The sequence below is a fragment of the Quercus robur genome, chromosome 7 (assembly GCF_932294415.1).
Source record: "Quercus robur chromosome 7, dhQueRobu3.1, whole genome shotgun sequence".
Classification (NCBI taxonomy): domain Eukaryota; kingdom Viridiplantae; phylum Streptophyta; class Magnoliopsida; order Fagales; family Fagaceae; genus Quercus; species Quercus robur.
Genome location: NC_065540.1, coordinates 49,384,629 through 49,402,230, shown reverse-complemented (window position 1 = coordinate 49,402,230; position 17,602 = coordinate 49,384,629). Strand labels below are relative to the sequence as shown.

General features: G+C 32.7%; 1 protein-coding gene across 1 annotated transcript in view; it reads left to right on the top strand.

Annotated features, from left to right (window-relative positions):
* Positions 1-3,536: 3,536 nt before the first annotated feature.
* The window catches only part of LOC126693759 (putative disease resistance protein RGA1), a 32,283-nt gene continuing 18,217 nt past the window's right edge, over positions 3,537-17,602 (top strand). Inside the window, exon 1 of the mRNA XM_050389884.1 lies at positions 3,537-6,101. Coding sequence (XP_050245841.1) covers positions 3,537-6,074 — 2,538 coding nt within the window. The 3' untranslated portion in view covers positions 6,075-6,101. The remainder of the gene's footprint in view (positions 6,102-17,602) is intronic.

Genomic DNA, 17,602 nt, shown 5'->3' with positions numbered 1-17,602 from the left:
CAAGGCTTTTTGGTGTTTGACATACAACATGGTCCACATAGTGGACATTTTTTATTTTGGCATGCAAACGAAGTGGACTATATTAACTTAGCAAAATACAAACGAAGTATTATGTACCAAAATAAGTTACAACCATGAACCAACAAATATATATACAAAACGTTAGGGGTATGCATGTGCATCATCCTTATATGGTTGCAAAAGAAAGAAGTAAAACAAAAACAGGTGGGATATTTGCCCTAAAGTATTTTCCTCTGCATTTGGTTAGCTAGTCTGTCTCCACATCTATTTGCCTCTCGAAACACATGCTCAACTGAGATTACCCGTACCTCCAATCATTGATTAAATTTGCTAGCAATGGAGTATATGAATAGTTCTCTGATATAGTCAATTGAACTGCTAACAGGGAATCCGATTCTAATTGGATCTTGTTGTAATCTCGATTCCAAGCCAATTGTAATCCAGAGTTTGAAACTATACTATTATGGTAATACCCAAATCAAGAGAGAATCTCTTTAGCCAACATCCTTTATCAACTCAAGGAATCTCTTTACATTTACATTTTCATTATAAAATTAACTCTTAAAGAATAGTTCATATTTCATTTTTAAAATTCCATGCAAGTAACCAAGAGCTTATGAAATTTCGGTGCCAATATTGGTAAGAAAGGAATCATTCTTTGTATGGTATGTCACGGCTTCCAGCCCCTCCTTTTGCTATCAAACAAATAATGAGATTCCACTAAACTATCTAAATTACAGTTCATAAATACAGTTTATCTATTGTCAACTAGAGCATGAGTTGAACTGTTAATTTACTTGCACCTAAAGAAAAAAGATCTTACCCCAATAAAATTAAAGGATATACTTTGTCTCCAGGATTAAGTCATTTCTATTCCATGCTTTTCTAATGGCCTAAGAAAGCATCATGTGCCAAGTCATGATCCTTGGTGCAATAAGTCCACCTATGTAAAAAAGGCTTCTACAACTGATTTAGTTATTACAAACTTTTGATCATTAAAACAGAGACCTAACCCTGATAGTTATATTCCCCAATTCACATAAACCTACAGACACTTGCTAGCTTTAAAAATATATATATATATATATATATATATCAAAAGCAAAACATAGAAATATAAATTAGCAAGAAAGCTAGGGGGAAATTCAATCCATTAAGCCAAAAATATGATCCAAGATTGTAAACATATTGTTCCTTTTCATCAATAAAACTCTTATTATCTATCAAAAAAAATATATATATATAATCCAAGTCATAGTAATTCCCCGTACTTTATCTGTGGTCAAACAATATAACACAATTCAAAATAAGTCCATAACTTCCTAGCAATCAGTCTACTGCTCATAAAAGCAAGAACATCAACAAAATGTTAAGTGATAATGGTAACAAAACAATTCACAACCAAATGGTCCAAATCTACAAGATCGTCCTACCAACAATATCAATATCAGGGTCCAATCTCAGATTTTGAGTCTTGATTGTTGAATGCTAACAACCATGAAACACACTTATTATTATTGTTATTGTTATTCTTCTTATTATATTGTTATTGTTATCATGTTCTCCTGCACTATGAAAGAAAACCGAAGTCGTTATTGGTCAATAATTTACTAACCTTCACCACAGTTTCATCCAACCATTATGTAGCAAAAACATAGTAATAACTACCAGAAAAGAAAGTGTTAAATATTAGCATAGAGATGTGTTATATCATGTTGTGTATGCTAAAGTAGATGCGGAAGAGGAAGCATAGAGGAGGAACACTGAGAACACGAGGGTTACGTGGTTCAGCCTTACGGCCTACATCCACGGAGGAATCCCTTAAGGGCTACATCTTTATTGTATGAGAGTGTAGTACAATAACCTGTGTTACAATGAACCCTAACATGAGTATATATAGGCGACTAAACCCTAGACTACTAGTACAAGCAGGAATGGGCTTGGGCCTATTACATTGGGCTAATATGTCTAATATATATCTCTAACAGAAAGCAAGAAGACGCAATTTGATGGATTGAATTAATTAAAGCTGACTTTCCAACATTAGGAATGCCAAGCACCAAAACAAGTAGAGTAGGTTCCCTCGAAATCACTTCCTCTAGCTTGAACTCCACAAGCTCAAGAAGCTTTTGGTACATGAACCATGATAAGAGACCATCATAACAACATATTTTAATAAACCAGAGAGTCCAAGTTACTATCTAAGAAGCATGTACAAGGACACTGATTGACACTAACACGGACACAGACAAGATAGGACAGGACAGGATACAACAACAACATAATTTTTGAAAAATTAGGACATGATTGATACAATATATATATATATATATATATCTTCATTTCTAGGTATATTTTATGTTTATTTAAAGTCTTAAAAATAAATAATAAGTTAATAACTACCATAGTTTTTAAAAATATATCTAAAATTGAATTACTGATTTTAATATTAAAAAAATGATAAAACTCAAGTTAGTCTCTTGACTTTTACTTCAATTGCCAATTAGTCCTCAAAATTTAATTTTTGTCAATTTAGTACCTCACTTTGTCAAAATGAGTCAATCCAATCCTCCAATCCAGATTTTTTTCAGCAAATTAAGCTGTTTTAGCATTATTCTTTATATATATATATATATATATATATATATATAATAGTCATTAAACAACAAAATTTATTAAATGATGCATCTCAAGAATATTTTCAATAAAATTGCTTATATATATATATATATATATATATAGTTTAAATTGCATCATTTGCTGATAGATTTTGATAAAATGACACTCATTTTACAAAGTGAGGGACTAATTGGATTCTGTTGTAATCTCGATTCCAAGTCAATTGTAATCCAGAGTTCTGCAACTATACTATTAGTGATACCCAAATTAAGAGATAATCTCATTAGCCAACATCCTTTATCGACTCAAAGAATGCCCCCTGCACCAGCCATTCCTGGATTTCCATTTACACTTTCATTTAACAATCAACTCTTATAGAATAGTTCATATTTCATTTTAAAATTCCATGTAATTAACCAAGATTATATGAAATTTCAGTGCCAATATTGGTAAGAAAGGAATCATTCTTTGTATAGTATGTCACGGCTTCCAGCCCCTCCTTTTGCTATCAGACAAATAATGAGATTCCACTAAACTATCTAAATTACACTTCATGAACACAGTTTATCTATTGTCAACTAGAGTAGGTATTGAACTGTTTACTTGCATCTAAAGAAAAGAGATCTTACCCCAATAAAATAAAAGGATATACTTAGTCTCCAGGATTAAGTCATTCATATTCCATGCTTTGCCAATGGCCTAAGAAAGAATCATGTTCCAAGTCATGATCCTTGGTGCAATAAATCCACCTACGTACAATTTTGCCTTCACTTAGTTGCAATTATATCTGCCCTCTTGGAATTTCTCTGTGATAAAAACAACTGCTAAGATTTAAAAGGCATTGATTTACTTCACTATCTCCTTCCTTACCATTCCACCACCACGAACACAACAACATGGCTGAAATTGCCTACAGTGTCGCAGGGAAGGTCCTAGAGCAGCTTGGATCCCGTACTTTCCAAGAAATCAGCTCAGCATGGGGTGTCCGAAGTGATCTGAAAAAGCTTGAGGACATAGTCTTAGCCGTTAAAGCTGTACTCTGTGATGCTGAGGAGAAGCAAGCAAGTGACCAAAGGCTAAGGACTTGGTTAGGGAAGCTCAAAGATGTCCTTAATGATGCGGAGAATGTGCTGGATGAATTTCAGTACCGAGTCCTCCAGAAGGAAGTGATGAAGAGATATTGGAGCACTAGCAAAAAGGTGCGTTATTTCTTTTCTTGTCCTAATCCACTTGTATTTCGTTTTGAAATGGCACATAAAATCAAGGATATTAGGGGGAGGGTAGATAATATTGCAGCTGATAAGGATAAATTCAACCTTGCTCAAGCATTTGAAGATAGGAAGATTACAATGCATGGGCGGGACATGACCCACTCCTTTGTTCATTCTTCTGATGTCATCGGTAGGGATGATGATAGAGAAAAGATAATACATCTTTTAATGGAACAAGATGCTGGCAGAAATGTCAGTGTAATTCCCATAGTTGGGATTGGAGATTTGGGGAAGACCACACTTACCAAGTTGGTGTATAATGATGAACGGGTAGCTAGACATTTTCAATTGAGAAAATGGGTGTGTGTGTCTGAGGACTTTGATGTTAGAAGTTTGATAATAGAAATTATTAAATCTCATGTTGGTTCAATTAATGAGAATTTGAGCATAGATCAGTTGCAAATTCTCTTAAGAGAACTTTTAAAAGATAACAAATTTCTACTTGTCTTGGATGACGTTTGGAATGAGGATCGTAATAAATGGATGGAATTGGAAGATTTGTTACGTGATGGTTACAATGGAAGTAAAATCATAGTAACAACACGAAATAACTCGGTTGCTACAATTATGGGTACTGTTCCCACATACCATTTAGATGGTCTATCCAATGAGGAGTGTATGTCTTTGTTTGTGAAATTGGCGTTTAAGGAAGGAGAAGAAAAACAGTATCCAAACCTCTTAGAAATTGGGAATGACATTGTTAAAAAATGTAAAGGGGTTCCATTGGCAGTGAGGACTTTAGCCAGCCTACTTTATTCAAAAGTTGATGAAAGGGAGTGGAAATCTATTAGAGATAATGAGATATGGCATTTAAAACAGAATGAGGGTGACATCTTACCTGCATTGAGGTTGAGTTACAATCAATTGCCATTTCACTTGAAGCAATGCTTTGCCTACTGCTCTCTTTTCCCAAAGGATTATGAATTCAAAAGTCTTCTTTTGGTTCAATTTTGGATGGCACATGGACTTCTTCAATCACCTGACAATGAAAATCAAGATTTGGAAGATATTGGTAACTTGTATATCAAGGAGTTAATGTCAAGATCTTTGTTTCAAGATGTATATCAAGACACTGTGTTATTTTATACCTTTAAAATGCACGATCTTGTCCATGATCTTGCACTCGCAATTGCCAAAGGTGAGTGTTTGGTAGTGACCAAGAAGTCCTCCGTTTCTGCAGGAGTTTGTCATTTGTCAATTTCGGAGAATGGGCAAGAAGTTACAACACAATTAGAGAGGTTGAGCAAAGTTCAGACTATTATTTTCAAAACAGAGCAACACATGTCCATACTTGAAACATGTATCTCAAGATTTAAGTACTTGCGGGTGCTTGATCTGGAAAATTCATCCTTTGAGGTGTTGCCAAATTCTATTGGAAGTTTGAAACATTTGAGATATCTCGACCTATCAGAGAATCGCAGAATCAAGCAACTTCCAGATTCCATTTGCAAGCTACACAGTTTGCAAACTTTACTGCTTGGTGGTTGCAGCAATCTTGAATGGTTGCCCAAAGGTATAAGGGACATAATCAGCCTCAGGTTTTTGGTTGTTACAACAAAGCATACCTGCTTGTCGGAGAAGGCAGTGGGTTGCTTGGATTCTCTTCGATTTTTGTTGATAGTTGGATGTGAGAATCTAAAATGTTTGTTTGAAGGGATGGAGGGGCGCCTCACCAATCTTCGAACATTGGTTGTTGGAGGTTGTCCAAGTTTGACTTCTTTATCACTCAGTATCAAACACCTAACTGCCCTAGAGACCCTGGGAATTGGGGATTGTATAGAGCTTAGTTTGATGGAGATGGAGGGAGAAGACAATCAAGATCTCAAGTTGAGCCTCCAGAATTTGATGATTGAAGGTTTACCTAAGTTGGAGGTTTTGCCCCAATGGCTCCAAGGATCTGCAAACACTTTACAACAGCTTTTGATTGGAGAATGTGAAAATTTGAAGGCTTTGCCGGAGTGGCTACCACGTCTAAAATCACTTCACACACTTCGGATTGTCGAATGCCCTAAGTTGTCATCTCTCCCGGAGGGGATGGAAGCTCTCACTGCACTAAGACAATTGGAGATCACAGATTGTCCTGATTTGAGTAGAAAATGCAGAGAAGAAGATTCGCACAAGATTGCTCATGTACCAAAGATTGAACTCGACGAGGATAGTTGAAGTTCATGGTCATCATCAGAAGAAGAGGTAAGGGTAGATCTATCTTCTTGTTCTTTCTTGTGTTAGTAAAGTATTGTTCTATTCTTAACGTGGTTTATTCTTTTGAATTTTTTTTCTAAATAACAATAAATATTAAAAAATTTAGTTAGTTGTCACGTTTCAAAACAATATTGAAAACTAGCATCTCGAGTGTCTAAAACTCGAGTTCCAAGATAAAACTCGAGTTTTTAAGTCTCGATTTGTAAGCGGATGGGTCTGAAGCGGAAAAAAATCCACGTGAAAATCGAGTTTTAAAGACTCGATTTCTATAAATTGCATAAAAATGCCGCTATAGGGCCCCCAGAACCTGGTATGATCACACTTATAAAATTTTTTTTGCAGGAAAACGCCGCTGTAAGGCTTTAAAACGTCACTATAGGACTTAAAAACGCCACTATAGGGGAATTTTTTTTTGCATGGAACTTGAGTCTTAAAGACTCGAGATCTATGTGGCATTTTCAGTCCAAATCGTTCAACCAAACACTAGTAAAGCGAGTCTTTGGGACTCGGGTTTTAATATGGATCTCGAGTTTCTAAAACTCGAGATGCTATTTTTCTTAAAACTTTGAAACGTTGCCTAACTTACTACATACTTGCCCATCACACTGCTACTCTGCCCATTCCCTCTTATTCTTTTCCATATATCTTTTTGTTCTTTGTACCGCTGATTTAGTGATTTATCTCGAAGGGACCAGGTTCACAATAGAAAAGAAGATGGTGTCAGCGAGTACTTCTAGAAGAAGAAGAAAGAAAGATGATGTAAGGGCATATCTGTCTTTTTATTCTTCTTCTTTGTGTTATTTAATTAGTATTTATTATGGTTTTTAAGTTTTTAGTTTATTTACGCTTAACACTGACTACTGATAGTTGATACTAATCCTGAATGTTGGTTAATGGTTATGTGTAGCCCTTTTTGTCCAAATAGTTTTAAAGTAAATTGAAACAAAAAAATATCTTTTTGAATGAAAATTGAAAATAAAATTCAAAAACTTAAGTGGTATTTAAAATTTTTCCCCCCACCCTTTCCTCACAAAAATATAAAAATAAATGGAAAAGAGAAAAAGAGAAAAAGAAACATTGATCTATTTAGGAGTAATTCATGGACAAATTAAATCTTGTTTATGGAACATTGTGTTTCAATGTTTGGGCAATAAGGCATATAATCTTGAATGAATATACTAAAATTTTATTTATTTGTTTTTCTTTTGTATAATCATTTTTATACTAGTATTATTCTCATTGTAAGTTTCTTATATACTATATAATTACAAATTTCATTTCAGGAGTTCGACATAAGTCACATACAATAGAATTTGAACATTGCTCAATTCAAAGTCACAAGTTCCTTCCATAATTCGTAAGCATTTATTCATTGCAATTTGGATTACAAGATGTAAATAAATAAATACTTCTATTATTTAATTTCCTTTTAAGTCATGTAAATAAATAAATATTTCTGTTATTGTAATTTGAACTAAATGATGTAAATAAATAAACATATACGTCATTGTAATTCAAAGGAAGAGATGTAAATAAATAAAGAAGTGTTGTGTATACTCCCTTGAGTACATTCTTGCGTATAAAGTTGAGAGATCCATGGATTGGTGTGTGCAAGCATCTGTTCTAATATTCATGTTTTATTCTTCTTCTTCATTAGCAATAAGCATCATATATATTAACATGCTTATTTAATTCGAAAATATGGGGTATAATTCACATTGAAGGAAGTGACATTTGTATTTGGAATTATAAATTTTCATTTCTGTCAAAAGCTTTTTCTAACTTAAACCAAAATTACAAATGATATATTAAAATTAAGTTTAGAGAAAAATGACATGCCAATGATTACAGGCAGTTTGTTCTTAGGTTTGGGAACAATGAGTGTCATTTTTCAAATACTTCAATGTAAGCATTTGTTAACTTTGAAATACAACTTGAGCTTTGTAATACAAATTGAGTAAATGTGAGACATCAGCACAAGAAAGGAAGGGAAAAAAGGAGGAAGAAGAAAAGACTAGCATATACAACCATAATGTTAAACCAAAAAAGAAGAAGTGACTAACAGCTCAAGACACAGCATTAGCATCAGGGGTATCATCAAGGATGAATGGACCAAGGTTACCTGCCCTAAATAAAGTAAGAAGCTTTTTTGATACCATTAAACGAGCTTCTGAGTCCTTATGAGGTATCTTAAATGCCTTTTGTAGTGCTTCATATTGCTTCTCTGTAGTCACTCTTGTATTCTACATTACCAGTGAATTCTCGAGAGTTAAATACAAAGCACATTGGAATTCTTTGACAAGATCTTGAAAGGGAAAACGTAAAGAGTTAGAAATTCAGAAATGACATAAAATAAAGCAAGATATTCACAGGTCACATGGAGACCTGATCTAAGCTACATTGGAGGGTTAAGGGTTTAAAGCTAGCATTTTTTCTAAAAGTAAAAACTGGGAAATAGAAATGAAAATGGGGCTGTCCATGGCATAGATCTAATTGGCTTGGGTTTTAATTAAAAAAATAAAAGATTAAATTCCAAATTATATCCCTTAAAGTTTCAAAATTTTGATATGATCCCCAAATGTTATGATTTGCTCACACCATGCTTAATTTTTGTTAAGTGCCGGCCAAATTTGGCATCCCAACTACACCCTCTATATTTGTATTTATTTTGATTTTGCACCCTATATGTTTGAAATTCTTTTGATTAATCTAGTGCTTAACGGACACAAGTAGGCATAGCACATTGGCAGAAGTGAACAAATCCAAACAATACCTAGTGTTAAGGGAGTAACTCGAATTTTGAAATTTTATGAACAAAATCAAAATTATCCCAAACTTTAGGGTGTAATTTGCAAATTAATCTAAACAAAAAAATCAATACAACTTCTTTAGCTTGAGAAACATCCACTCATGATAATTCTAAAAATTAACTCAATTCAACCCATAAAGATTGAATTGAGTCGTGTTAGGATGTTCCTTAGAGTGCTGTCAAGCGTTGGGGTTGGAGGTGGTGGCTGGCTAAGGAGAATGGAATGCGGAGCTTGGCCACATTGGGGGAATATCGATCACATTTGTTCAGTTCAGCTTACAATTCTCTACATTTGGTCATTGCAAATTGATAGTCTGTTGGAGGTTTAAGGGTTTAAAGCTAGCATTTTTTAAAAAAACTAGGGGAAAAAAAAAAGTGAAAATGGGGGTTGTCCATGGATTTAATTGGGTCGTGTTTGAATTAAAATAATAATAAAAATATCCTAAAATTTGGATTAGTTTTGATTTTATCACCTAAAGTTTTAAATTTTTTAAGTGATTCCCAAATGTTATGTATCATTACAATTTGCTACCTTCCAATGCCCAACGACATCTTCTATATTTGTATTTATTTTGATTTTGTGCCCTATATGTTTGAAATTGTTTTGATTAATCTAGAGCTTCATGGTTGTGTTGTATATAAACTAAGTTATTTATGAAAAATTTGAGCTTGACTTGTGAAAAAGTTTATTTATGTTCGTTTGTTTAGCAAACGAGTCAAGCTCAGGCCTAAGTTTAGACTCAATTATTAAATGAGTCAAATTCAAACATAATAATTTATTTGTGAACATAAAAGCTCGATTTAATTATGTATAATATTATATTTTTATATGTATAATTGTCTTGAAATATATTTATTTATACTTGAAATTGAATTGTATAAATTTATAAATAAATTCATATAATGTTAAACACTTAATTCATAATAAAAATTTGGGATGGTCTTGTTTTATTTGGATTTTGTAGAATGTGACATGCTTTCTCTTTATATTTTGGTCTTGATGAACTGGGTCTTGCATGTCTTTCGAGAATCCCTTTCTCTAGTAATTTCAATCCACTATGTTCTAAAGCTTTTCCTTGAATAAGAGAGAATTAGCAAAGAAAAAAAGAGGGGAGATCAAATTTGATATATATATATATATATATATATATCAAATTTGATACTTTTAGGATTTAAGTGTACCCTTCGATAATTGTGCTATTGGCTACAAGGATTAAAAAAAGAGGGGTATTGTGGCTTATTGATACCTATGCGGTTGGGGCATCAAATAACACCAATTAGATTATAGTATATCACCCTTAAATTTCTCTGTTGTTGACATGATTGATTTTGGTCCTTTCTAACTTTAATATGGCATGTAGCAGACGGTAGTGCATTATTTTACTTGCAGGAAGGTAGTCTTGCTTATAACAGCATTTCTTACACAATCTTTATTGTGATGCTCACCATATAACGTTCATAGTTTTACCTCAATTGCCATGCAATCATTTCTATCATTTAAATTCTCTACTGAAAGCCACTTCAAAGAATGTTAAATCTCATTTATGCCATTTGTTTAAACCTACAATTGTCTTGTGGGACTTGCAATGATCCTCTTCCTTGACACTAATTCTTGAATGTTTCAGAGTGTACAACAAACCAAATATCACCGTGCACTTCAATATAGAGACCATGGATATTGTTAGCAATACAAAAGGCCAGACGTCTGGAATTTTACTTCAAAATCTGTGTTTGAGGCAAAGGGGTTATTTTAAGGTATTGGTCATTCACCGAATTGCCAATTGTTGGAAGGCCAAGTTGAGCTTGACATCTATGGGTACGTTTTAGTTGAAGAGGGTATTGCAAACGAATTCGATCAGAATGTACATTTTGTAATCTATTATTATATTAATCATTCTCCGCTAGAGAAATTTTTTTGTAATTTATTCCATTTATGTATTATTTATAAATTCAAGTCCTAACCGCTGTATCATACACAAAAAAAGCGGGGAATAGATTTGTGGCACGATAACTTGTAAGAAAAAAATTACACAACACTATTTGGACACCTCCTCTCTTCACCTCTCTATTGCGCATGTATCTAGCCCAATATCTAAATTAATACATATTAGCTCATTAATCACCACAATTAAAATGAATAAAATAATCTCTCTCATTTTCCATGTGGGATTAAACATTTTCACTACCTAATTTTTTATATTAACTCTCACATCTTTACATTTATGTTGTAATACAAATCAATTTTAGTTATATAATATTAAAATGCCCCAACAATTTTTTATTATAAAGTAAGGACACTAAAAAGAGTTTATTCGATGATAAGAGACTTGACTAGTTGAGCTAACTAAGTCCTACTTATAAGATGTCCTTTATTTTATTTGATAAGCTAATATTTTCTTTTTAATACACATTTACTTATTTATTTTCAAAGCTAGAAGTCTTCGTTTGAAAACATTAAAAGGTGTTAATTCTTTCCATTTGATCTTTTATTTCATTTTGGCATGATTCATAATACGATCTACTTTTTTAGAAATTGATAAACATAATGTTAGTAATTTTTCAAACCTGCCTTCTATTTTATGAGAAAATTCAATGCAGATTAAATTAAAGAGAGTCACATTTTTATTTGAAAGATAATACATTAATGATATTTCAGTACAATGTTGGATCTTCTAAACATGATTAGAATATAGGGCCAAGGGTGTATTAAAGGAAGGAAGGCATTATAGTCAATGTGTAGAAAAGGATTTGGTTTATAAGTTCAATGATTTTCTCTCCCTTGCTTCAAACTCAATTGAGGCCTTAGCAACACAAGCCAGATTCAATAAACTAATTACTTTTTGTAATAATCCTTCATTTTAATTCTCCATTTTTTTATATTAAATATGAGACGTGATATTTATTTGATTCTGTGTGGTTTTCATCTCTCTTAAGTTACCTTTTACACTTAAGGCCAACTCTAGTATTAATTCACTTTGGCAACTATCCAAGGCTTCCAAACGGAAGAATGACTCATAATTTTGTTCCTAAAATAAAATACATCTTATCCTCTTAAATTTTTTTTTTCTTTTTTTTTTTAATTTGAAAAAAAAAATTAACAAATACTCTAAAGACATTGGTTTAATAACTATTTTAAAATTTTTTTTTTTATGGGATTTAATAAAAGTAACTAACTTTTTTGATAATTTGTTATATTTTTCATGAAAGTGGTATTAAAACTTTTTTAAAATGATTCATTAACGAATGCCATAGAAGTATCCATTAACAAGCACTCTTTTTTAATTTTATTTTTAAGTGGTCCACGTCTAGCTAAAAATAGCATGCAGTTGCAAGACACTTTGGTGTTTGACATACATGGTCCAAATAGTGGACACAATTTTTTTTTTTGGCATGCAAACGGAGTGGACTTATCAACTTAGCAAAATACAATCGAAGTATTATGCACCAAAATAAGTTACAAGTTACAACCAACAAAAATATATACAAAAAATTAGGGGTATGCTGTATGCATTTGCACCATCCTTATATGGTCCCAAAAGAAAGAAGTAATAAAAAAGGTGGGATATGTGTCATGAAGTGGATACCTGCACATCTATTTGTCTCTGTGTCCTTGTTTGTGTAAGTAGATACCTGCAATCATTGATTAAATTTATTGGAAGTGGAGGATATTAATTGTTCTCTGATGTAATCCATTGAACTGCTAGCTGGGAATCAGATTCTAATCGCAATTCCAAGCCAATCAAATAAGACCTAAGAAGCTACTTGCCAAGCATTCCTCTTTAACATTAAGTATCACTCTGACCCATCTGCCTTCCACCTCTAGCAAATTAGTGATTCTTCACATGACCTGCATTTTCATTCAAACACAAAATCCATGACCTACTTCAAGTAGCTAGAGGAGACTAAAATCCATATATCATTATATTACAACTATCAAAAGCATCTCAGGAACAGCCACTCAACAGCTTACTTATAAACATTAATATCGGAAACTCTCTCCAAAATTTGGATGTACAAACAGATGACATCAAGTACAGCTTATCAAAAATGTAAACATCACATTGTCAAACTATTTGCCCTAATAATAAATAGAGCGATGCCTTTAAATTGCAGTAATATAGATGGCTAGTGCTGATGGTTATCACACCACAAAGTACATTGCATGATTAAACAATACACATTGAGAGTAGTATATTATGAAAACAAAATACAGATGAAACTACAGGACGTTTTGGAAAAGAGAACACTTTTCAGATAGGCATTTATACAATGGTGTGATACACCATAATGGTAGTGATACACAAGCAGAAACCACTACTTTACTAATAACCTGATAAGCTCTTTTAAATATATATATGATCGTTAGTCGTGAATTGTATAGCATCACAACAATTTGAGTTTTCAACCTATACAAAAGTTATCACCAATGTCTACAAGTACCAAAATCTACAATTCTGAGACTGAGACTAAAAGCAAAAACTAAGAACCATTCATTGCACCAAACCAAAATGCCAAAGAAAAACAAAGGTCATATTCAAACCATCTCCAATAAATGGTAGAGGAAGAATACCATCAATAAGATCATAAAATCAATTTCACAATTTCTCATAATGCTTCTATCTCAAATTTTCATTATCATTTTCAAAAAGCCATACTACAATTTCTAATCCTCTAACAATGGGGGTAATATCAATTTATCCCTATGCATTTAATTGTGTCAAAATTTTTCACTCATAACTTTTAAACCAAGTTTGTGTTTGTGACTACCGTATAAGCCATTTTATGTACAACTTTTTAAAATTTCACTTTTTCTCACATTTTCATACTACAAGTATTTTGTACACTTTCAACAAAAAGGATTTTAACAAAAAACTAAGGCCATGTTTGGTTCAATAATTTTCATCACTCAATTTCCGTCACTCATCATTCATCACTCATTACTCATTACTCATTACTCATCACTCATCACTCAAAATACCCTACCCGTTTGGTACCATCACTCAATACTTTTCACACTGTTTGTGGGTCCCATACCTGTCACTCAGTGCATTTTTTTTTGATGAGCAGGTAGTTAGGCATTTTCAATTGAAAATGTGGGTGTGTGTGTCTAAGGATTTTGATGTTAAAAGGTTGATAACAGAAATCCTCAAATCAGCAGTTGAAATTGAGGAGAATTTGAGCATAGATCAGTTGCAAATGCGTTTAAGAGAACATATAAAGATAAGAAATTTCTTCTTGTCTTAGATGATGTTTACCTACACTGCTACACACGACAAAGATGATTGCAAGCCCTTTCCATAAAAGGACCATGATGAAACCGTACTATGCACGCTGAAAACATAAATTTGCCCCACACTTATTTTTACGCATGGACCTACTACCATCAATTAAAATCTTCCAAGTTAAAAGTATATGGATATATGAATAAGCAACATAAGGTTCAATATTATATCTTGCTTTGCAGATGCCGAACCCATTGAGCAAACACCTTCAATTACCAAACAATCAATCATGCAAGTTACATGAATCTATCAAATCAAAAACAGAACATAATGGCTGACTATGCAAAGCTGACATCCAGTCCAAATGGGTTCTAAAGATAATTAATTTGAGATCAGGCATTGCTCTCTCCGTATCCTCAAAATTCCAGTTGTCCTTCTCTCTCCATAAGCACCACATCAAGCAATGCAGGGGCAACCATCCACAAATTCCCATTCTGATGATGACAAAAACGATCAGGCCAGCAAGCTAACAATTCAACAACATTCTTCAACATCACCCAACAAGCTCCAAATAAACCACACACCATAGACCACAATTTGGGAATAAAACCAGATACGTAAACCAGATAGTTTATTTTCCTATTAATGTAAACCTACAAACGCTTGCCAGCTAAAAAAGAAAATCAAAAGTAAAAAAATAAATAAGAATTAGTAAGACAGCTAGCAAAATTGGGTCGGGGGGTGGGGGTGACAATCAACCAATTAAGATAGAATATAATACAAAGTCATTGTAATCTGATTACCATCACTTTTTCTGTGGTCAAATAATATAACACAAGTCAGAAATAAATTCCTTGCAATCAGTTTGCTTCTCATAAAAGCAACATCAACTATATCTGTGAAAGACACATGAAACTAGACTTTCAGTCTCTCTTTACTTTCTAAGGTAATAAACCATAAAACACAGAATCTCTTCACCTTGTATCCAGCAATATCTTGAGTAACACCAGGCAGTGGGATGACAGTAGCACACTTCATCTTCTCCTGCACTATGAAAGAAAACAAAAGCAGTTATTGTTCAATAAAATTTAATAAACTTCCCCATAGTTCCATTTAAAGACAATGACATTCAAACATAATCTAGCATAACATAGTAACAGCTTACCAGGAAAGCAAGACGATGCAATTTGATGGATTGAATTAATTAAAACCGACTTGGCAATGAAAATAGGAAGAGAAGCTTCCCTTGAAATCCACTTCCTTCGGCTTGAACTCCACTAGCTCAAGAAGCTTTTGGTACATGAACCATGATAAAACACCATCATCACCACACGCATTCTAAAATATTAGAGAGAGTGGACAAAGACACTGATTGACACTGACACAGACATTGAAACAGACAATATAGGACAGGACGCGAAAACACCATAACTCTTGAAAAATTAGGACAGGATTGCTACAACAAAGAATTAATCAAATGAATAATATATCTTCATATTTATAGACATATTTTATGTTTAGTTTAAGTTTTAAAAATAAATAATTACTGTCAAAATTTTTAAAAACATGTCTAAAATCAAATGAATCTTTTTTAAATAAAAAAAAAATGCTAAAGTTCAATTTTAGTCTCTTGACATTTACTTCAATTGTCAAATTAGTCCTTAAGATTTATTCTTAGTAAATTTAGTACTTTATTTTGTGAAAACGAGTTAATAATTCGGTCCAAATCTTTTAGCAAATTAAACATTGTACATGGTTAATTTTATTAAAAATATATATAATCATCAAACAATAAGATCTATGAAATGACAACGTTTTTAGTAAAATTTATAATTTAAAATGAATGTTAAAATTGTACCATTGACTAACAGATTTTGATGAAATGATCCTATTGACTCATTTTTTTCATGGTGAGGGAATCAATTGAACTTCAACCACCCAAAAAAAAAAAAAAAAATCCCCCTAACACAAAACAAAGAGGACCCGCGTGGAGTGTCCAGGCGAGTCCGACACGGACACGCGTGGTTGTTAGCACGCTATATTCACTAATTACAAACCTTGTGAACAGAGGTTTTGCTATGGGCATTAATGGCGATGCAATCTTGATGATGTTTGTTAGGGTTGGCCAAGTCTTTCTTTTTTGGAGGAGAAGAAGGGAATGCGGACTTCAACCACAACACCGGCGTGTCTCTGATGGCGCGTGTGTCATTTAATGGGCCCACCACCACCACCACCACCACCACCGGCGTTGAAACCAAATTTCTTTTTTTTTCTTTTTTTTTTTGACCAAACCCAATTTCAATTTCAATCCCATAATCTATCTCACAAACAATAACATGTTGTATGGTTTTGCCGTTTTGGAAGGAACAATGTCTCTTTTTTTAACTTATTGAATTTTGGTGGTGGCTACTTCTTTGGTAGTGGAGCTGCCGGTAGATAAAGTACTGCAAAAAAATAAAATAAAAAATAAAAAACTGAAAATGGGCTGTCCATGGAATCGATATTGGGTTGGGCTGGAATTAAAATATAAAATAAAAACCCAGCCCAACTTCTTCACCTTGAGAAGTCTAAAATTAACTCAATTCAACCAAATTTAATGATGCAAAATAGGCCAACAAATTTTAGTGTTGACTCTTGAGTCATGACTTTTACTTGTATTGAATTCAAATTTGCTGATATATTTTTAAATTTTGAATCATTAAACAAATCAAGGTAAAATTTGATTTTTTTAGAAGAGCACAAAAGAGTGTACCATACTCTAACAACAAGAAATTCAAGCTCAAGCAAATCAATAAAGGACAAAAGTCTCATTTGTCCATCACTTGAGTGTGTTTGGGGAAAGATGTTCATTGATTCTTTTTTTTTTTTTAATTAATTTTTATGTCACCAGTTTATAGTTTTCCTCTAAATAAAAGGAGGTCATAGTCTATGCTATTTTTAAAAAAAAAAATTATAGAGTTTCAACCTATAAAAACCAATTTATGTAAGCGAGGATTGAGCCCTAAATTTCTTATTCAATCATCAAAAACTTTATTAGTTGAGCTAACTGAAACCCATAAAGAGGTTTTCATTAAATTTTCACTTTGTTACTAATTCTTTTGAGATTAAGCCTAATCTTTCAAATTTGAACTAAACCTTATTTTTTTAATCTTAACTTGTAGAGGAAGGGGAAAGGGGAAAGAGCAGCACTCATTTAGAAAGACTTTTAACCACACAGCACTTCCAAAAGGGATCTATATCAAACTAACTAATTAAAAAAAAAAAAAACTCAAAATATTTATAAAAAAAATGCATATATTTTTCAAAATATTAATAGCATAGATTGAGTTGGATTTTTGTATTAAAATTTTGCTAATTTGAACATAATTCAATTCTTTTTTTTTAAGGGGGGGGGAGCATTTAACCCACAAAAAAACCAATTTGAAATGGCATATTAATTTTTTTTTTTTTTTTTTTTT